This window comes from Rhinolophus hipposideros (genome assembly GCF_964194185.1).
Source record: "Rhinolophus hipposideros genome assembly, chromosome: 22".
NCBI lineage: Eukaryota > Metazoa > Chordata > Mammalia > Chiroptera > Rhinolophidae > Rhinolophus > Rhinolophus hipposideros.
In genome coordinates this window covers 36871031-36894732 of record NC_138068.1, presented here as the reverse complement: position 1 = coordinate 36894732, position 23702 = coordinate 36871031, and the positions used below count along the sequence as shown (strand labels likewise).

Here is a 23702-nt window from a genome sequence, read left to right as displayed (position 1 = left end):
GCCCCTTTTTTCTTCTTGGGTTTGGACTATTCCAGACTGCTGAGTCTGGGGTAACTGTGCTGGGTGGGGGAGAAGTTACCCTCCGACTCAGGCTACTGCCTTTGTAAAGTGGAACTCATGATCCACTTGAAGAATTGGAATCAAGCTAATTCCTTACGTTGCCCAAAGGAAGAAGACAACCATTCTTACTCATGGGCCTGAGACAAAGGCATGCCATTTTTTTCTGTAGCACTGTCTGTTATTTACCAGTGGCATGGTATTCTGAGTGATTAGATGGAACTAAGGAGGAAGGATGTGCAATCTGTGACTAGACACTGTAGTCCATTAGTGCCCAGTCTGGCCCAGTGGAGTTGAAATTTGCAAAAACTCTGACAGTCTGTGGGCAAGAATTTTGTTGGATTAAATGTGATTTGTAATAACTCTGTCATGTACCAGGACCTTGAAACTTTTTGGTTAAACAGAAGTGCTGTGAATTTCAGGTTTTTTTCTTTGAATTATTTTTGTCACTATTCTAGTGACAAAAGCTACTGTCTAACATTTATAAGTCGGTATAGATAAATTATCTAATGATTACCAGATCGATACGTAGATATAGCTATAGTTATGCTTACATAATATAGGAATATCTTTACATGTCACACAGGTATAGATCCAGACCTAGCGACAGCAATACCGAGATAGATGTAGATAACACATAAGGGAGTGTCTGTTTTATTCACTGGTGCATTCCCGGCATAGACTAGCCCCTGGCGAGTAGGACATGCTCGTTATGTATTAGTTCAGTGAGTTGCGGGAGAAGCTAACTGGAGGACGCGGGGATTTGAGTTCATAAACTGCAGCACTTACTCCTTTGAGCACTCTCCAGATGCACCCGACAAAACAGAGATGTTGGTCATTTGGAGAATACAGAAAATTACGGCACAACCCTGGAGGTGAAAAACCTGGTAGCTTAAAAACCTACCAATGCCCAGGCCCTGCCCCTGAGATGCCTGTTTAAAGGACTAGTGCAGGGTTCAGACATGTTATTTTTGAAAACTCCTTGGGTGACCCACTGGTCTAGCAGGAGAAACAAGCAATGCATGAATGTAAAGACACCAGTCCATTAATGATTGAGATGCACGTGATTAGGCCGGGTAACGGTGGTCACTGCAACGGGAGGGTACACCATGGATCTCAGTAGACTTGGAGTGCTTCCCAGGGCAAGGGAACGCGTAGGTAAGATTCAGGTAGAGGGAGGAACCGGAAGCCTGTCCCAAGCATGTGTGACCACTTGAGTAAAGCCTGGGACGTAGAAATAAGCATGACATTTCTATGGATAAGAAACAAGAGTAAGCCAACTTTACAGACCAAAGTTTAAAGCCAATGTGAGATCGAAACTTTCTGGGTTACAAAGTGCCACTTAAAGTGATCCTTTCACTTAGCTTTCTTACCTTGTGTTACAGTTCGTACTGTATAGAAATGCCCTTGTAGAACCTTCTGGTGAACGCTGAGTATTTGGGGCTTCCATTTAGGTCAAATATACTAAAGTACTTGTGATCACAAGAGCCTGCTCTACTTAAAAAGTCTAGTTAAATATTAATGTGAGGAAATTTGCTCTCGCATATTTTCACACGCAATTTCTTTAATTGGTATATGCATTTTGCATAATTTAAATGCAGACATCTGGGTGATTGGCTCAGCCTGCAGAGAGGACTGTTTCATCAGAAAGATCTATACAGCATCTTCTCTGAGCTGCCTGCCAACAGTTAACTGTGTGGCATTTACAAAAAGAAGGATGTTTCTGCAGTGGGAAGTGTAGTAGAAATTGAACTGCCCCAAGAGTTTCTGTTCATTAAAACGACAATATTAATTCTATTTACCGTTTAGGAGCCTACTGCCAATATGCGAGGAAATTTAGGTTTGTTAATACCACAGGGTAGGCGGTAGCCAGGTTCTTCTCTTCCTGTCTCTGCCCTGGTGAGTCTGGGACTGTTCACCATCTGTCTAAATGTGTTTCTTTTGACCACAGGTACTTTAATGTGGAATGTTCGACAGTCATTGAAAAATGCACAGGCTTTTGCATTCCTACTCTGGTTTTTATCATATAATAGGTTACAATCTGATATCAACTTCATGATGCTACGTACAGATATTTTGGATACTTGTTAAATTATTTATGATGATAGTCTTTTAGAATCAAACTTCATATTGAAACAAGATTACCTTTATAAGCTTGACTTATCCTGGTAATTTTAGGTTATTCATTTGAGGTTCAAGAGCTGTTTTTGCCTAGTAAGGAGTGTAAAAACAGTACTGATAAGAGACAGTCTCAACCCTCAGGTCAGAGGTCATGATACTGTTGATTAGTGTAGCTCTCGATGACCCCCTCCTGATCCATCTTTCCCTGGCTTGACTTGTTGTCTTGAACCCACTGCTTGCTTTCTGGAGAAGCAAACAGGGAAGAGACTGATGTATAATTTTGATAGTCTTGTGTGCTCTGAAGGCAGTAAGCCCGGTGGAGTAACGGAATATGCTTGGGAGTAGGAGAATAGCGATGGGACACAGAAGCTTTGTCTGAGCAAGGACCTTGTCCATGTTACTCACTGGTATCTTTGATCTTTAGAGAGCAGGCAGCATGTATAAGAGGACAAGAAGGGGCAAGCCACCAAGATTTAGGAGGAGAATTTCCCAGGCAGGGAGAACAGCATGTGCTCGGAATGAGGAAGCCACTGTGGCTAGAACGTTGTGAACCAAGGGGAAAGTGGAGGGGGGTAAGGTTGGAGATGTAGGTAAGGGCCGGATTAAGTGAGATGTGGGGCCATTTCAATCTAAATGCATGGGAAAGCATTGCAGGGTTTTATGCATGACCTCTTAAAGTTTTGAAACAATGGCGCTGACTGTCATACAGAGAATAGGTTGTAGGGTACTAAGAGAGGAAGCAGAGAGACCAACTGGGGCATGTTAGAGACTCCAGGCAGAAGATGGTGATAGCCAGACCCAGGTCAATAACCATGGAGCCAGAAAGTTGTGGATGATTCTGACTGTTCTGCACGTAGAGCTGATGGACCCACTGATGGTGTAGCTGTGGGGTTTGAGGCAAAGAGACGGTTTGATGGTGGCTTCTAGGTTAACCCACTTGATTCTGTCTTTTTTTTTTTTTTTCCCCCAACCTGATTGCTGATTCTGTCTTCCTACCAGAACTTCTTTCTTGCTGGGGCTTCATTCCGATGACTGGTCCTCTCTTGCCTCCCTAGGTCTGTGGTATCTGCCAGCTCTTTTCAGTTTAGGTAGATTTCCAGTCCTTAACTTCCACAGACTCTTCTTTCCCTTCTTTATGTGTGTGTGTTTAAACCTGATTATGATTGAAAGAGTATAATTAGTAGAGCTATCACATGAAGGATTACATGTTACCTATCAGCTTTGCAGGGACATAGAACATGCTGCTAGCCAGCAAATATTGTTTTTCTTACTTCATCATTCTCTTTGGGAACATAGCAAAAGTAGAAGTTATTTCCTGAGGGAATGCGAAGGAGGTTCTCGTATCTTTTCATCATAGTTTGCTCAGGTTGCGTAGACAAAGAGTGGAGGAGGACAGGACGGTAGTTAGGGCAGTTCACAGGTGCATTGACTGCCAGGTACTCTTGGCAACTATTTCCTTTCTCTGTTAGACAGTCAGGTGTCTTTCTATGTGCAAAATAAATGTGCTTCACTTCTGGGTGAATGCCAGTTTGTGGTATACTTTCAGGATTTCAGAGCTAATTGGTTTGTGTTGAAAATGATTGTTTATCATTTGTATATTGTAAAAGAAACATGTACATTACTTGTCGACACTTGCTAGTCAAGTTGGTGAGTGAGTTTTAATAAGTCAGCAATACCCACTTGCTGAGCTGTCCGGAAAGTACAACTAGGAAATGTCAGTTTTTTTGTTTGTTTTTTACCTAGCAATAAAAATCTTCCGGATATTTATCATATTTTTGCAACTCTTGCAAACTCTCTGGTTTCCTTATTTTTTATTAAGAAGAATATGTAAAACAGTTGAGAAGAATGTCTTTACGTCAGGTCAATCAGTCTAAATTAATTGTCACTTAGAAGCCATCTCCCTCTATAGTGTCTCTCAAGCTCTCCCTTCCCTTCTAATTCCACCTCCCTTTGTCCTCAGTTTCTATTCATCCTGCACATCCTTGCCAGATTCATCTTATGAAATATCAACCAATTCCTGTTTTCAAAATTCTCAGTGGCTTCCCAGTTTCTGAATCAAATAATGTTTGCCTGACTTTTCAGACCATTTTTCCCCAGGTTTATCAGTTAAACTGGATGCCCAGTGGTTCATTAGGTATATGCCAATGTTTTCCACTTCCATATCTTTATTCAAAGAATCCCCCAAACCCAAAGAAGTACCCCTTGTTTTCTTCCTTCCCTTTTGTAGCTTGCTAAAATCCTATTCTTGACTTTGATGTTAAAGAGGCAATTGGAGATGACATCACAGATTTCAAAGAAATGAATAGATGATAATAAAAAGCAAGGCAAACATGTTACTTGGCAGCAGAACTACTGTAAAAAATCGCTAATAGGAAACGGATGAAAAAGTCATGAGCTGGCCGCTGAGGAATAGGGAAGGTTGTAAGGGAGCGGTGTTCTTAAGCGTGTACCTCAGAAGCTCAATGAGAGAAGATTCTATAAACCCTCCTCAGTACCCTCAAATCAGGGGGAAACAAATTGATTTTCCTTTTCTTATTGAGGAATCATAGAAATGGCTGATGGTGGTAACTGGGGTGATGCTGACTCTGTGTAAGTGAAGGCCTGGTGAAACAATGAGAAACCTGAGAGCAACCCTCGCCGTAGGGATGAGATCTCTTCTCAAGCAGAAGTAAGGAGCTCAGTAGAGGATATTTAACCACCTTTGTTAAGCAAAGGCAGAACCCAGGAACTCAAAGTCTTTATAGTGCTTCAGATGAGATTTCTTGGCCCGCTGTCATCCCATCTGGAGAGAGAATGGATAGAACACAGGCTACTCAGTATTAGAACTAGAAAGACCCTACATATGACAGGAATCAAGGAGATGCCCATCCTGTGTTAGAGCATATGGAATTTATTGACAGACACCCTAAGCATACACAAGATGAAGGAAAAGAATAGAGCAATTATATAAACATAGGTGTGGTGGTGGATGGATGGCTAAATGTACAGATGGACAGACATAAACAGAATACAAGAAAAGGAATAAAGCGTGCAAAAGACAAAAGATGCAGATTTAGATGACAACATACCTCAAGGCATAAAGGGAATTCCTTACAATTGCTTTATTTATAGATCAAGTTAATGAGAAACAGAAATCCAGTAAACAAGATGATAATAAAAAGCAGACTGAGATGAAAAAAGAGAGATTGCAAACCTAAAGGTAGACTTCGAGGTCTTGAACAACATGCATTGCAGGACTAATAATGTTAGAACTATCAAGGAAAACAATAGATGACGTTGAGATCAAATTACTAAAAAGCTTGATAATCTCAGTGGACACAAGTGAAATGATGAAGATAGTAAAGCAATCAGAAGCTGAAAGATAAAGAAGACAAAGACAATGTAATATAAGGATAATTGGTGTCCCCAAAGTAGACAGTCATCAAGTGAAACAGAAAATGTAATATAAAACAAGACAATTTTCATAAAATGAAAAACAAATAAACAAAATAATTGAGTCTGCAGATTAGAATGTCTTGTGTTCCAGGAAAATTTAGAGTACAGAATGTTTAATACTGCAGTCTATCCTAATTAACCTGTTGTATTTCAAGTATAAAGGAAAAACTTTTCAAAGATCCAGGTAGAAAACCAAATTGCCTTCCATGGACTGAAAGTCAAATTAGCTTCATATTTCCTTAGAGCAGCATTCAGTTTCTGAAGACAGTGAAGCCACATCTTTAGTTGTTTAGAGGGACAGTTAGTATGACTCAGCATGTGGCCCAAATTGATGTGGCTCCAATGTCGTTCAGGTAGAAGGGCAGGAGGCAGATATTTTCAAACACGTACAAACTTGAGTAATGGTCTTATAACCAAAACTTGTATGAAAAATGTGTATATGCAGTGCTGTCAACCTCTAAATATGTTTCATAATGTCTTAACTTAGAAGGATATTTTAGGAAATATCTTTTGTAGTGAAGAAACATTTGGTTGAAATTCAACAAATACTTTTCCTAATGCTAACTTAAAATAAAATCACATGCATTAAAAAAAAAATAATAAAAATAAAAAGCAGCTTTGCTAAGGGTAAGTTTACTTTCCCTCCCTCCTCACACCCACACTGGGCTTGTGCTCTATGCCTTGACTGTGGCTCTCTTCCTCCGGTTTCGCTAAGTGTTGTAGTCAAGTTTGCAGAAATTAAGTGCACTTTATGCTGTGAGGCATCTCGACAAAATTCCACTAATTAGTGAAACACGTAGCTATCCAAAGATTCTGACGTTTAATTCAAACACACACACACACACACACACACACACGGTGCCAAAAAAATGTATACCCATTTTAAGAAAGGAAAAAGCTATTAAAATTGTAATAATATATTCCATTAGCAAAAGATGAATACAAGTCACATTTGACTTCTGCAATTATAAGAGGTGCTCAAAGTGGTTACCATCAGTGTCCAGACACTTCTGATTACGGTGAACTACTGCTTGAGCAACGTTGACCAAAGTGTCCACTTGTATACATTATTTTGGCACCCTTGGTTTTGTGTGTGTGTGTGTGTGTGTGTGTGTGTGTGTCCACTTAAAATCATTTGCTCCCTTCAGTGCCAAATAATAGCACTTATTGAGTGACTATTGTGTACCCCGTGCAGCTGTAGTTACCTAATATACTAATATGAGGAAACACAATTTCTACTCTTTTTTCACTTTATTTGTTTATATTGACATTCAATATTATTTGATGTTAATTTCAAGTGTACAGTATAGTTGTTAGACATTTATATAATTAAAAAGTGATCACCCTGACTAGTCTAATAGAAGTAATACCCACCTAGCACTATGCATAGTTATTACCATATCATGGACTGTATTCCCTACGCTTTATTTTACATCCTCATGACTATTTTGTAACTATCAATTTGTACTTTTTAATCCCTTTACCTTTTTCACCCTGCCCCAAACCCCCTCCTATCTATCACCCCGATAGATCTAGTACCCATCTGACACCATATGTAGTTATTACAATATTAACTATATTCCTTATGTTATACCCTACATCCCTATGACTATTGTGTAACAACAAATTTGTACTTCTTTATCCCTTCCCTTTTTTCACACGTTTCCCAATACCCTTCCCAGCTAGCAACCATCAAAATGTTCTCTGTATCTATGAGTTTGTTTGTTTTGCTTATTTTGTTCTTTAGATTCCACAGATAAGCAAAATCCCATTGCATCTGTCTTTCTCTGTCTGACACTCCACTCAGCATAACATCGTCCAGGTCCATCCATGCCACCACATGGCAAGAGGCCATTCCATAGATGGCCAAACACAATTTCTAATCTTACAGAGCTTTTACTTTAGGTAGCACAGACACATTGCCTAAGTTTTCTTAATATTTCCCAAGCAAGATCTAGTTCTCAGGTAGGCTTCTCAAGACAGAAAAATAGATTTTTGTTGTTGGTAAGTTTTTGTATTGGTGTTCACTAATTTATTCAGGAAAGTTGTTGAATTTTGTCAGACACAGAGATAGATGGGAAGGATGTAGCTGTGATTAAGAGATTGAATTCGTGCTCAATCTCATAAAACGAGTATGGTGGGTCCACGGGATGCTCCCAGTGAGCCAAGCCCGTGTGTGGCCTTCTTTCTTCCCACCTGGGTAGCCCTGCCTGCAACTCACCTGAACTGCTGGCATCTGCCCGAAATGATGCTGCACTTGTCCCAGCACTGGACATGTGTTTTAAATTCGCAGGTTGAAGAAAAACATGTTGAACATATTATTTGCAAATGTAAAGAATATGGTGTTTAAAACACGCTGATTCTATGTTTTGACACTTTTAGTCAGTCCATAGTTTCCTTTTAATGCAAATATTGGTTGCCAAAAGATTTGTTTCAATACAAAATATGTGTGGTTAGACATATTTTATCACTTTCTTTGGGACCCAGTGTACCTGGAGTTGGAGGGATAGCCTACTATTTAAATATTCCATCTTATCAAGGAGGTGTTTCATAAATCATGTATAACAGTAGATGCCACTCAATAAATATTTTATATGTGATAGATATTTTTGTCTGAAATCACTTTCTCACTTGAGCAATGATTTAAACCATCGTTTTTAGTTTTATGAGGTGACACTTTTATAATATCATGTAGTGAACGCAGCTTGAATGTCATAGAGCTTTAGGGCAACATTAATCATAAAGTCATCTGCCCCCACTCCCAATCCTGCAAACCTTTGTCTTAATTCCGTTTTTACCCAATCTATGTATTGAAGTGTGTGTGAGTGCATGCTGAGGTGTGTGTGGAACAGTGGGAGGAGATAGGTAGAGACAAATAATGCTGTTGACCTAATGGCTCCAAAGTTATGAATTTCAAATGATTTTCGAAGTCTCTGAGACTTATTTCAAGGAAGGAAAAAAAAAAGTAGTTTTCAGTATCTAAAAAAAAAAAGAAAACTAAACCAAACTGGGATGTAGTCCAAAACAATTTCTCTAGTTTGAGTGGGAGCTATTAGAGTTTAAAATACTGCCTTTTGGTGGGGTTATTGTCCACTTTTATGCAGAAAGAAAATACATATGTGTCTGGAGTTATGAGAACAGTCACTGTACTTGTCACATGGACCTAGAAGCCTGGAACAATTCATATCCAGGAGGCTACCTGCCTTGTGTGTAGCTCTGAGCTACCAGACCTTCCAGTGAGTGTTGCGTCCTGCACGACGAGAGCTGTGGGAAGCCAGAAGGGCGACAGGGTTAAGAAAGACAGTAGCCAAGAATAGAATGCAAGCGGGGCCAAGAGACTCCAGCCTCAAGGACTGAGCCCGGAATCGGGCCAACGCAAAGCTTTTATTGGTTAACAAATGAGGAATAAAAATTTGTTAATCTCAAGATCTGTGGATTATGTGCCTGTTGGCTGTCTGTCCAGAAGTCCCCAATGTGCTGCAACACATACTATGCCTTCACACACACGTATAACTCTAGGGGATCCATTAAAGGGGGCAGTGATATTATTCCCTCGGGTCTCGGTTTGCTGAGACATACCCTCAAGGGAGCTTTATCAATATCTTTCCATGGAGCCTCAGTTTGCTGAAGCACTCCCTTGTGAAATCCTGGGAAGAGCGTGGGGGAACAAACGGTTTGGCAGCTGTAAGGCAACAAGTAAGGGCATTGTTTTATGAAATGGAGCTGTATGATTAACTTCTCCATTGTAATTCATATCTTTAAAAAAGTTACATAATTTCAACTGCTCCTTGAATTCCGTGGGCAGAAGGAAAAGCACAAATTCTACCAATATCCCAGAGGTAGTAGCAGGGGTTGGTTTATTTAGAGTGCTCATTTCAGCTAAGATTTGCAAGGGCCTTGGTGTAACAAATCAAGATGACTCAAGTACCTGACCTCAAAGCCTGAGGTTCTGAGCCCTGGAATGAGAACCAGGCTGTTAAGAGGAGTAACTGATGAGCTTCATTTCCTTTTCATGTATCTGTTACGCATTGGTCATTTTCTCTACGTATCTATTTAAGGGTTGTTAAATTAAATTTCTTTTTTTCAAGTTGTGTTATCTATCTATCTATCTATCATCTATCTATGTATTTATGTATGTATGCATTTATTTATTTGCCATCTTTTGTGCCACTTCATTTCATTGCCCTCTTGCATGACTCCAGCTCTGCATGTGCATGTTTGAGACTCACATATCTGCAGAGATGAAGGCCTGCTCTGATTCCCCCATTCTTCCCCAGAAACTTAGGTGTGTTCCCTTGTCTGCAAGGTTGTGAGGTTCTGAATCTTTTACCTAGAGAATGGCAGAATTTGTACACTGTTTTAATATTTAAATGACACAAATACTTTTTCCATTCCAGGAATCTAGGAAATATCTGTTATGTCTTAGATAGTACTGGGCATTGGAGTACCAGAGCTATCTGATTGTTGAGGTGGGGGTGGAGAAGACATTCACTGGGAGTGTCTCTCACCAGGAGCCCAGGTTTGTAGCTTGGAATTGCTCTCCTGTTGCTCCCATCACACCTGTAAGCACAATGTCAAGCTCTTGGGATGACTCACTGTGAATTTAGCACAGCCCAACTTCAAGGCTGGAATTCTCACCTTCAGTGCTCTGGAATTGGTCTGCTTTCCCTTGGACTTTCCTAGAAGCCTGATTTTAGAGGTCTCTTGTCTTGGGCCTGATATTAAGACATAGGCCTACCAGTGTCTTCCCTAAAGGGCTGCCATTAACCCTCATTCCTGTATTTCTCTGAATTCACGTGTATCTACCCACTCATTCATTCATTTGGTAAATATTAATTGAGGAGCTACTATGTGTCAGGCATGTAATTAGTCACTGGATTACATTCTAGTCGGGACAACTCATATACTTGTATATATACCATATCATATAGTGATAATTGCTAAGGAGAGGAAGAAATCAGGATAAGGGAGGTTGGTGATTACTGTCTTGTATGGGGTGATGAGGAAAGTGGCTTTTGAGCAGAGACCTGAGGAAGTGAGAACCAAGTTCTATATGTACATAGGGTAGTTCTTCTCAACTGGGGCTGATCTTGTCACCCGAGGCTCATTTGACAGTGTCTGGAGACACCTGGTTTTTAACAACCTCGGGGGGAGATGTAGTGTGTTACCGGTATCTAGTGGGTAGAGTCCAGGGATGCTGGTAAACATCCAACAATACACAAGCTATTCCTCCCATAATAAAGAATCATTTGGTTTAAAAGTCAGTAGTGCCGACCGAGGGCAAGTAAGCCTGCTTTAAGAGAATTGAAGGAATAGACAATATCAGAAGAAACAGCAACCACAAAAGCAGATGGAAAAGCAATGTCTAAACCCCGAGGTAGAGGCAGACAGGCAAGTCTGAGGACAGCAAAGAGCCGTGGATTCCTAGAGAGGAAGGAGCAAAGTGGAGAGAGCAGGAGATGGGAGTAAGAGGTTAGCAAGGGATGTAATTGTGCAGTGCTTTGTAGAGCCTTACAAAGACTTGGGCTTTTATTTCGGTGTATGGAAGGCCACATATAGATTCTGATCAGAGGCATGGCCTGTCCTGACATCCCTTTGGCTGTTGAGCAGAGCATGTGCCATAGTTGGGGCTTGAGTAGTGGTAGCCTGGATCGTTGAGGTGATAGTGAGGCCAGGGAAGAATGTGGTACAGGTAGCTTGATGCTATCAGATGGGGGCATATTTTGAATATAGAGTCAACACTAAATGTGTAGGATTTATAGAAAGGAAGGAGCAAAGTAGAGCCATGGTTTTTGGTCTGACTAACTATACGTAAGGAAGGTTGGCATTTACTGAAAAGGGATAGCGTGCAGGTTTGGGAGGCAGGAGGAATCAAGGATTGGTTTTTCAATGCATTAAGTTTCAGCTGCCTGTTTGGCATCCCTATAGATACACTGAGGCAGGCAGGCAGGTATATATAACAGACACACACACACGCACACACACACACACACACACAAGGTTATGGAGTTAACGGAGAGGTCTGCCTGGGAATTTAGATTTGAGAGTCATCAGCATATAGATTGCAGGTAAAGTCAAGAGACAGGAAATCATCAACGGAGTGACTGTACCTACTAGACTTCCGAGGATGAAAGACTCCATAGAGTGGGTTCAAAAGCGAGCAGGAGGGGAGGAATTGGAGAACCACAAGAGTAGGGAACTCTTTGGAAGTTATTTTCTCTAAAGTGGCAGAGAGAAATTGGTGGGAGATGGAGGGAGACACAGAGCCAAGGGAAGTGGTGGTGGGAAATCTGTAGCAGATTTGTGTGTGGAGGGGAATGATAAGTAAGAGGAGAAGATGATGCAGGAGACAGAAGGTCAGCAGCTGTGGTGTGGGGGTAGCTAATGCACAGGAAATCATTGCTCTTGGGGACATGCACAGTTTGACTGTAGTAACTGGAGAGAAAAGCCAATAAATCAAGAGACATCTAGATACTAAGTGAAATAAAGATTTTAGAAGAGAGAGAAAGATTACTTTGTATTTGGGTGGTTATAAAACCTTTCCTAAGGAAGGCAAAGTTTGAACACGGTTCAAAGAGGTTATATGTATCAGGCAATAAGTTTAATTCATTTTATGTTGAGCTTTTATATGTTTCAAGTTCACTTTGCCTACCATATGCCAGGATTTCAACATGAAGTTTAAGGTTCATTTTTCTTGGATTTTTTTATTTTTTTGGATGAAAAATAACATTTTCTAACACTCTAAAGAATACCTAGTAAAAAGTTCTCTTTTCTTAAAGTAATCTGTTCTGTTTCTTTTCCTCCTAATTTCAGGAACAAACTCTAGCCCTTAGGAAAGAAGGGATTGGAGTTGTTTTGGATTCTGAACTGCCCCATTTGATTGGCATTGATGATGACCTTCTGAGTACTGGAATCATCTTATATCACTTGAAGGTAAAAACTGCTTAAGTGGAACATTCCAATTTTGTTTTCAGTTTTCCCTTTAGACACTAGCAAGGTTTGTTATAATACTCTGTGCCCATGGACACAGCTATTGCATTAAAGAATATGCAACAAATCTTTGAGCCCTCTGGAGATTTTCAGCAGTTCATTGGGATTCTGTGGTATTAGAAGTTCACATTTTTATGGAGTTCTAAAGTAAATGAAGATTCATTTACTTTGCCTTCTAATTTGTAGAATTGGTAAGAGGGAGGTAAGGAACAAAAAAGCAGACACACTGAGGAAGAAAAGTCACATGCAGCTGGAGCTGGGATTGGTTGTATGTGCAGTTTCCTAGTCGGTTGTGTTAATTATAAAGTTGTGTCTTTCACATTATTGGACCTGGTCCTGAACAGCTATTCATGTCAAGAGAGCAGAATCTGCCCATCAGCCTCAGTGTTGCCTCTGTAACCTTGACTTTAGTATCATCTCTCTCATACATGGATTAAAATGAGAATCGTATTGTGCTGTGCTTTGTGGGCTCCCATAAACTATCTTTAGACACAAAGAAACTTCTCGCCACTGGAGGAGAAACTCACCAGAAAGGATCAGGAATATAAGTGAGATTACTGTCCTGGGAAAGTCATTGATGCATGCCAAGATAGGAGCCCGCTCATTGTTGAGCAGTAAGCCCCAGGAGTTCTGCTGTCATTTTCTAGGCAACATTGGGTACTGTTTCAGAATCTCAGAGGACTTGAATTGCACTGAGGCAATGGTCTTCCCCGGTACATTGCCATGGTTTTCCCTGGAACATGGGACATTGCTGTGACCTTCCCTGAGACCTTGCTCAGCCCATCAGTCATTAGGTTTCTTGGACTTAAATGAAAAATGGAGACACAGATCATTCCTCATACTCTTACTAATAAATTTTACTTGACTTTTCTTTCCAGGAAGGTCAGACATATGTTGGTAGAGAAGACGCTTCAACAGAACAAGATATAGGTGAGAATCTTTATCAATTTTCTCTTCCCAATTATTTAAAAAATCGTTTAATGGAAAACTTTCGTTTGAATGATGAACAAGAAGTAATTATAAAAAAAAACACTTTCTTAAATACAGTATTGATCAACATATGTATTTCTGTAACATCTAACTCAACTCAAATGAGTAACAAAGCAATTAATTTAGCTAATAAAATGGAACTCTGAATTCTTTCCCTTCACCCTACATACATTCTATACTCCGTCATGTCTTCCAGGAGTAGTTATTTAAATTACCATGTTCTTGTCACAGTGGGACAACGGTTGATGACAATATGCCAGCAAACATGGGTGAAGGACACAAGCCCCTTCACGGGAAGGACATAGACACTGACCTGCACAAAGATGCCGAGGGAAAGGGTACACACATGCAGCATACTCGCCTAGGAGGCGCTGCTGCCTGGGTTTCTTGAAAGTCTTCCTGAGGCAAACAGATAACCAGGGGTTCAGCCTGAGCAGGGTGAGGGCCTGCCAGGTTTTAAAAGCATACCTTAGGGCATTTGTGGCGCTGCTGGTGGTCTGCAGATGAGTGTGGCAAGGTGGGCATTGGTAGGGGAAGAATTATATCTTCTCAGCTGTCTTTAGAATGGCTCATGATGCATTTGCTTTCTTGCCAAGTATAAGCTATTAATCAAGCCAACCTTAGCATATTCCTACGTGTATTTACTATTTCCCATGAAAATGGGAGAGCTGAAAACCAATTCCCAGAAGTTCTTAGGTTCAACTGTTTTTGAGTAGAGCTAAGCAGCAGGCCTCTTCCTGTAACCATTAAATTATGTGTTTGACCTTTGCAGTTGTTGTAAATGATGCTGAGTGGTAAGAACACATGTTTTCTGTGAACGGAGCAGTTTCGTAGTGCAGTTCTGTGGAGAATAGTGGGAGCTATTGCATCTGGACTTGTGAGAATGTGGCTAAGATCTGTACCTAAAACCATGTAGGTTTATTTGGCGGGAGTTTATATCCGTGCCTAGCCATTCATTACACAAAATAACTCAGGTCGTCCAATGTGGTTAGGTAAGCCTTAGCAGCCACATGCTCTGGACTGGCATAGGCTGTAGCAGTGTGCCTCCCAGTACAGCTTCTAGAGACTTCCTTGGGCTTCCCAAGACCCATGCCATGTTAAGTTCACCCTTTTTTTTTGCTCCTGGAACATAGTGCCTGTAAATATAGAGGTCACAATAAGTCCTTGACCCATGGAGCCCTTTTGTTCCCTCCATTTTACTGTGACCTTTGGGTGGCTGGTAAACGAAATTTATTCAACATAGAGTGACTCAGTGGTGTTCAGTTAAGACAAATTACACAACTATTTTTTTCCCTGAAGATGAAATAAATGAACATTCCAGAACTTATTTCCTTATACAGGTGATATCCAAACCCTTTTAAGGGATACCTTCATTTCTATCAGTTAATGCCAAAAACTCCTGAAATTCAATTTCCTCACCAAATATAAATGTTCACTTCACAATATTTTTATAGAAAAGGAAAAGTATTCAATATGGGAAAATAAATAAGGGTTGGGAATCATTGCGTTAGATACCAGAGAAAAATTTTTCTTTTTCCTTTTTATTTTTATTTTTTTCAATGTAGTTCTTCATGGCCTCGACTTGGAGAGTGAACACTGTGTCTTTGAAAATGTCGGGGGGACGGTGACTCTGATACCCCTAAGTGGGTCTCAGTGCTCTGTGAATGGTGTTCAGATCATGGAAGCCACACACCTAAATCAAGGTATTTGGGTTCTGGTTTTCAGAGATTTTTATATATTCTGTTGCTAGAAAACAAGTTGGTTAGGTAATGGGGGAACATGTGCATCTTAGAATTAGTTACCAATTAAGTATTTAAAGATTGAATACTACTTCATTATGTTGTTTTCTCTTTCATTTTGCTGAAGGATTTCTTTATAATACCTTTTGTCTTGTTGAATTAAATAGGAACATGTATGTAGTTATCTTAGAAGTTATTGCTCTAATGGAAATACGACTTTATCAGATTTTTTAAATTATCTTAGAAGTTATTGCTCTAATGGAAATACGACTTTATCAGATTTTTTTAAGTTAAAAAAGTTCGCTTCCAATACAAAATCTTAACACAATAGCTTTGTTTGATAATTTAATTACCTTATTTGTATTATTTAATGAAAAGTTATAATTATGACATACAGGATCTGGTATCTTATCTTTTTTCTTTTGAAATAATGTCATTATAATAGAAAAGTTGCAAGAATAGTACAAAGAACTTTTTAACTTCAGAAGCAATTGAAAATAAATTGCTAATATGATGCCCCACCACCTCTGAATACTTCAGTGCATATTTCTTTTAAACAATGGCATTCTCCTGTGTAACTACAATACAACCATCCAAATTAGGAAACTGACACTAATACACTCCTACCATCTGATTCTCAGACCACTGTTCAATTTTCAATATTGGTCCCAACAATGTCCGTTACGGGTCCAGTGATTAGTCAGCATCCTATGTTGCATTTGGTTACCATGTCTTTCTAGTCTCTTTCTGTCTGGAAATGTTCCTTGACTTTTATAATTTTGACAATTTTGAAAACTGCAGGTCATATATGTTCCTCTATGTAAATGTAGGACTTCTCTGATGTTTCCTCATGATTACACTAATGTTACGTGTTTTTGACAAGAGTATAGGAGAAATGCTATATGCTGTATTTTTCTTGTGTCCCATTACACAGTTCCGATTGCCATTACTAATGATGTTCACTGTAATCATTTGATTAAGGTGGAGTTTGCTAGGCTTCTTCACTTTGAAATTACTTTGGTTTCAGAATCCATTGGTCTTTTTCTTTTTCATCTGATTTAATTTTTGTTCTGATGGTTGCCGAATGGTGATTTTCTTCTTTCTCTATTCATTTTCTTTTTACTGTACAACAACGTTTTTTAAGAAACCGTGTTTTACAGAAAGTTGGCTTTTAACTGTAAGAAAACTTTTTTCTTCTTGCCATTTATTTATTCACTTATTTGTTTAAATCACCAGAGTCACATTGCTTGCTATTTATTTGGTAGGTTTTGGTTTATTTTTATCAATATTTATTTTGATACTCAAATCGTCCCAGATTTGGCCAATGGGAGTTCCTTCATGCTGGCTTCTCTGTCCTTTTGGCTTGTCCCCATTGTTTGTGAATACTTTTTACTTTATGATACAAGATGTTCCAGGCCCATCTTATACTTTGCTGCAATCAGCCAGTTAGTTCTCCTGGGAGCCTGTTTCCTTTTAGTGGAGAGTGAGATTTAGAAACCAAGATCTGGGCAGCTCGGTAAGCTCATTGCTGAAGTGTCGCTGCTCCAGGTCCTGTCAGTCAGTAGAGTTAAGGAAATTAACTCTGTGTGTGTGTGACAGAGAGAGAGAGAGAGAGAGAGACATTTACAACTATGTTTCTGTTTATATTGCTGTATTGAAATATGTTTAACTATCTACATTGCTAACCACAAATTTACACCAACACTTGTAATTCCAACCCAATACCATAGAGTTCATTCTCGTTTTCTCCTTTTTCATATTTGTAGCTCCCTTTTCTGACAGTTGCAAACCTTACTCCCACTATGTAACCAATATTTTGTCACTACTGCCCCCTCCTCATTGAGGGACCCTCCCCTTCCTGCTTAGGCTGCCACACTCCATGCTGGGCGCCCGCACCCTTCTCTTAGTGCAGAAACATGTCCCATGTCTCCCACTCCCATGCTGATGCCTACTTTGGTTAGTCCTGCCTAATGGATTTTGGACTGAGTTATGCAAGAAAGAAATAAGTTGATATTATATTTTATCCTCATTTTTGTGTATTATATATAGTCCTTATAATTACAGTTTTTTTGTGGTTACATACCTGTTATAACATAAGAATTGGAAAGATGGGGACCAAAAAGCATGTGTCATTGGCTTAGCCATATCATAAGTGGGAGCTAGTTATAAGGAGTATCTCAGAAATGAAGGACATATAGCAAGGACCAGGACAGTGATGCTTTTATAGGTGGTACCTAGAGTCTATCAAAGATATCCTAAAAGCAACTGATGAGACACTTACCCATGTTCCCACCTCCACAGCATCTACCCATCCACCCATCAAAATGATTTCATTTTGAAATATTTAATTGTTTAATACATCTGAGCTGCACTGCTCTGTATAGATCTGACTTAATTTCCCTGACATCGGTATACTATTTATTATAACCTTCCTGCACACTACACCCATGTCCCTTTTGAAGAAACTTTGTTTACCAAAAATGAAAACACATATAGCATATCTGTCTACTTCTTTGTTTCCCACTTTGTTCCAGTACTCTGTATTTCTCTACTTTTGTACCAATATCACACAGTTTTAATGCCTGTTATGTTATAACATGCTTTCTTTTCTCATGTAAGTGATTTTTGCTATTCATGCCTATTAACTTTTTCAAAGAAATTTTAGAATCATTTTGATCTAACATATCCTTTGAGAAATTAGATTTTTTTTTCTCATTTTGAAAAATACAGTTCCATTTTGGGTGTTCTGTTTACTCTGTATATGTCTTCTTCTACTTAAATTTTCATCTATTTCTTACAATAAAGCTTGAAATGTTTTTAATATATGAGGCATGATCACAAAATATGGTGAATGTTTAAATAAAAAAGAATTTATTACAGTAAAAGACACATTGCCATTAATTCTCAGAATACTCCCCCTTGCTTCAAACACACTTATGCCATCATTCTTACCACTTTCTGAAGCAGTTCTGAAGGTCCTCTTTCATGAGTGCCTTTCGTTGCACTGACGTGGCTGCCTTGATGTCCTGAATCAATTCAAAACATGTACCTTTCATGGTCATTTTGACTTTGGGGAAGAGCCAGAAGTCGTACGGTGCCAGATCCGGTAAATAAGGTGGATGAGAACACACTGTAATGGTTGTATTTGACAGAAAGTGCCTTATACCAGAAGTCATACGTAACATGGAACCTTTCCATTGTGATCACGAAATACAGTGAATGCTGCGTCCTAATGCCATCCAATGGAAAGGCAGGGATCTTCAATACAAGAAGTGGCATATCGAGCCTTAGTAACAGTGTGTGGCAAATTTCAACTTGTTCGGTGCAATCAGTTGGGTGTGAGCTACGGTTGAGAGAAGGTGTGTTTGAAAGTGTGCCATAAATCATCCTCCATCATGAAAATGCTTCATGTCACACATCGCTTCTGGTATAAGGCCATTTCTGACAAATAAAGCATCACTGCCCAAAACTGGGGAGAAAAAAATCCTTTATTCTATAATAATCTATTTTCATGATAGTGTTACAGGTTTTTCCAGCACAAAGGGCTTTTAAGAATATCAATTTAAAATCATACAAGGAAAATGGAGCCCTAAGAATTTAGTGACTGGAGTCTAGGACTTCTGAGTCTTGTGCGTGGTTCTTCCAGACACCCAGAATGCAGTATTGCTTGTCTGTGGAAATTAGAGAAGGAGTCATGTATGGTTGGGATTAATGTGGGGGCATTCTTTAGTATAAGCAGTGCTTAAAAAACAAATAGCCCACAAACTTCAACATTAGCTGCTGGATCCACCTGGCTTTGTTTTCCAGCCATGAGACTGTATACTTCCTGCTCCAGCCTTGTTTCTCTGGAGCTTCTGGAGCTTTCACTGTCCACATCCTGGCCACAGGGTGCTGAGAAGACTGAGTGGATTACAGTGGATTGCAGTGATCACTGCTCCTACCATATTATAGGTTAAATAGGTCTTTTGTGGATTGCCTGGAAGCAGTTGTGTGTAATGATGTTTCTGTGAGAAAATCAGTTCTGAGTTCCAAACAACGTACTTTTGAAAATGAAACTTTTAAAGTACATACTGTTTAATATGGGAATTGCCTAGAAGTTAATATTTAATATTGGAGTAATCCACCCCGAAAAAAAAAAAAAGATTAATTTATTTATTTAGTTCAAAGAAATTGCTTATCATTCTATTGCCTCCTACTTATGTAACTATAATTATGTCTCAAATTCTTTGTGGATTGAAGTATGGTAGATAAATAATAAATACATCTCCACAGTATTTTTATTAAATGGTGTTTTGTCTTAAATTTTTACCTAAATTGAAAGTCATTTAAAAAAATTATGCCTGTTTAAGTTAGTGATGAATGGGAACTAAATTTTTGATTTTCATGTTGAAGGTAGGACTTGTCCTAAGAAAGTAGTGGTACTAATTGACATTCAAGGTTAACCATCAGCATTTTCTCTCCCTGAGGGCTGCTCTTCATTGTTTTATTACCACGGTGCCATGATTTTCAGATCTGATGGGCTTGAGTTCCTCTGGCGTTCTGCTCTGCTACAGAACAGCTTTCTCAGTATTACTGTTAATAAAATTGACATAAAAATGCTATGTTTCAAGGTGTTAAAATACCGTGCACTGAGTATAATGTCATTAGCAAGTCTTAGGGCAGTGAAATGAAAGATGACTTTGTGTTTCAAGGCATTACATGAGAGAAACAAGCTAGGACTCCTTTTTCTAGTGTGCATGCTTTAAGACTGAAAGATTTCATCAAGGGGAAAGCATATACTGTCCTTCAGAAATTCGGGTTAGAATTGTCCACTTAACCTTGCTTGATTATTGAGCCTTATTAAAATGAGAACTGGAACACACTTTTAAAACACAAAATATATGATATACTATTGTTTGTAGTTACAAAAATATGTAGTAAAAATACAAAGATGTGAATGAGACTGACACGACTACTTCTGTTGACTACGAGAATGAGTGTGCCTGTTAAAAAGGACTCCTTGTGGTGAACTGGGTTCAAATTTATAAACAGAGTCTAGTAGTCATTGCTAAACAGGGCCTCTCATATTCTCTGCGCTTCAGGGAGAAGCTGCACTGAGCTGCCAGCCTCCAGCATTGCGCTTCTGCGGTCAGAGTTGACTCTTACAAAGGAGCTTCTAGGCTGGTGAATCAAACAATGGGCTAAAGACCTGTTCTGGTCACTTGGGGCTGCCCAAGCTATATCCTCATTTGTGTCTTTGGTCAATCAACTGCTCCAGTCAAACTGTGAGGAATCCTCATTCCCATGAGAATGGACCAATCAGGGACCTGGGGTAAGAAAATCTTCTCTACATAAGCCAGCTTCACCTCTGCCTTAGTGAAGGGCACTTGCAGTTTTTACTGAAGACTGTTTCCCTGGAGCTGAGCTGTCTCTCCCAACTGAGCTGTGACAGCAGAGCTGTAACACTGGAGTTGTAACACTGGAGCTAACACCGGAGCCTCCTCCTCTGGGCCGCCTCATAGAATTGCTCCTCAGGTGTGTTGTTTCATGTTTGAGCGGTTTTCATGGACTAGTCCCTCCCCCTACCTACGCCTTAAACTGGGGACTCCTGTTGGCATTGAATTGACCACAGTAACCTTTGTTGGCACTACAGTATAGTGTTAACCTCTAGAGAAAAAGGGGGGGTTTCTAATTAGGCAGGGTTACAAAAGATTCAACTGTATCTATAAGGTTTTAGTTTTTAAAGAAAAATAAAGTCTAAAGCAAAATAAAAAGAATGAAAAATGTATATAGACGTCATTAAAATACAACAATTGGGAAACAAGATAAAATAGCAGTATATTCATATTCCTTGGCTTTTATTCATGAAACGATTTAAGTAAAGCTGTCAAGAACAGAAATTACGGATGACTGTTTATCCGAGTCACAGTGATCCAGCCATGTTACCTCCACGTTTGACTGGATTCCTTGTTCACCCTGCACACCCTGCACTAGCTCCCTATTTTTTTACTATCAGTTTTCAGTTTATTGCGGATATTTGGTATTCAAATGTCTCTTTTCATTAGTAAATTACTGTTCATTTGGAAATGTGTTAGTTTGGCTGTCGCATTAAAAAGCACATGTAGTAATTACCACTTCTTTATCTAAATCACTGAAGGCACTTGTGACTATCAACTAATAGGAGATTTATCTATATTTAGCAAATTGTCACCATTGGGATGAAATGTTTACCTGTGTCAGTGCACAGCCTGCCTTCTTTCAGATTGCATAAGCAGTACATCTCCTGCCTTAACTTGCAGGAGTACTTTCATCTGGTAATGTCACTAAAATGAAAAGCATTTGCTAATACCGCGGGAGTTAAATATGATCACATATATAATACATGTTGCCTTAAGCCTGTGTATGAAGCTTTTCTCCTTTTGTTTGAGTTCTTCCAGAAACAGTGCATTGGGTATGTAGAATTGCATATAACCATGCTCTTCCATTGGCATGTTCTCTGACACTTAGTTTTCCTTACTCCTGTGATTCCATAGAAAGAGGAGGTAGTTGCTAGAGAAGAAAGTGTGAATTTGACCATGGAGTCTAGTTCACAGGCCTTGAATTGTTCTCAGACTTTAGCTTAGGTCTTAGCTTACGTTTTTCTTTCTTCTTTCTTTTTTTTTTTCATATATTTAATATGAAATACTATAAAAATCAATTGAGTTATAATTTAAAAACTGCCCTCCAATTGCCAGGAAATATTTCTTATTTTGACTATTATTTTTTTTCCTTTTTGTAGTAATGTTATTTTAAAGCTGAAATTTGTTAAATGTAATTAATTTTTTTGTTCATATCAGTGAACTCCTTTGGTCTTCTTGCTGGTCCGTCAGAGACATTGAACATACAACTGTCCTTTTAAAGTGCTGCAGAAGCTGCATCTGGGGAATTTACACTTAGGTGCCTTTGAATGTGTTATGCTTGAGCGTCAAAATATATTTGCGGCTATTCAAGCACTCAGAAAGAGGGAACAGGTGATTGTCTGGGGAGTGGAGCTCAGGAGTCTTTGATAAAATTTCCATCTGCTGACAGGCTCCTGTGAGTTGTTCAGAAGCAAATTAAAAAAATATTTTTTGTGGATCTAGAAAAGGAAATAGATCTTCTAGGAGTTTAGCCAAGATATCTAGTGAACAGAAGAGACCTTTTACACACTACAAAAAGCCAGCCTCTCACCCATCTGACTCACCTGCGCTTGCCCATAAGCACTCAGTAGATTTCTTCTTCAAACTTGAGATCTGCAAATCTGGGTTGCGTGTGGATGATTCAGCAGATACTTACGAATATCAAAGTCTGTTCCCAAAGCCAGTGATTCTTAAAGTGGGTCCCCAGCCAGCAATATCAGCATTACCTGGAAAATTTTTGAAATGCCCCATCCTAGACATACTGAATCAGAAATTCTAGGGATGGGGTCCAACAATCTATTTTTAGTTTTCCAACTCTTGCAAGTGATTCTGATGCCCACTCTAATATGAGAGCAGCTGACCAAAGCTAGTCACACTGCAGTCAGTTCCTTGGTGCCCCAGACTTTGGGCATGAGACATCCATTTGTCAGTTTCTTGTTTGGTTCATCGCATCTATTTGTCATATTCTGTCTGTTCCTTTTTAAATTTTATTTTCAACTTCATATCCCATACGGTGGTTTTACAGTGTGTCTTGGCATTTACCTCTTTGGGGTTTGCCGAGTTTCTTGAATTTATAGGTTTATATCTTTCTCCAGATTTAGGAAACTTTCAGCCATTATTTGGTTAGTTTGTTTTTTTTTTTTTTTCTTTCCTTCTTCATTATAATCTTTCTCCTTTTGTTTTGGGGCTCCAATTACATGACTGTTAAATTTTTTAGTATTGTCCCACAGGTCTCTGAAGTTCTATTTACTTATTTTTGCTTTTGGTAAACTTTTTTCTTTGCTTTTCAGATTAGATAATTTCAATTGATCTGTCTCAAAGTTTTGACCCATTTTCTCTGTCATTTCCATTCTGCTATTGAGCTCATCCAGTAGGCTATTTTGTAAAAAAAATTGGTTAATGTATTTTTAGTTGTAATAGTTGATTATTCTTTGCATCTTTTATTTCTTTGTTGAAACCTTTTTACCTTTCAAGAATATTCCCTTGTGTTTGAATATTTTTATAAAAGCTGATAATAGCTAATTTAAAGTCTTTATCAAATAACTCCAGCATCTTTGTGATCTCAGCATTAATATCTGTTGATTTTTTTTTCTCATATAAATGGAGATTTTCCCAGTGCTTCATATGATGAGTGATATTAGATCGCATCCTGGATATTTTGGTACCATTTATGAGATTCTGGGTCTTGTTTAAATTCTATGGGAAATGTTGATTTTTGTTTGTTAGGTTTTAT

The 23702-nt window shown here is 39.0% G+C and overlaps 1 protein-coding gene across 15 annotated transcripts in view; it reads left to right on the top strand.

The window, feature by feature from the left end:
- The window catches only part of KIF16B (kinesin family member 16B), a 292760-nt gene that overhangs the window by 125928 nt on the left and 143130 nt on the right, over positions 1–23702 (top strand). For 13 of the 15 annotated variants that reach the window (XM_081033488.1, XM_081033487.1, XM_081033500.1 and 10 more), the window contains 3 exons: positions 12427–12546; positions 13482–13533; positions 15159–15296. In XM_081033488.1, coding sequence (XP_080889614.1) covers positions 12427–12546; positions 13482–13533; positions 15159–15296 — 310 coding nt within the window. Of the gene's footprint in view, positions 1–12426; positions 12547–13481; positions 13534–15158; positions 15297–20547; positions 20644–23702 lie in introns of those variants that run through there. The other 2 variants (XM_081033492.1, XM_081033498.1) reach the window with 2 other exon arrangements.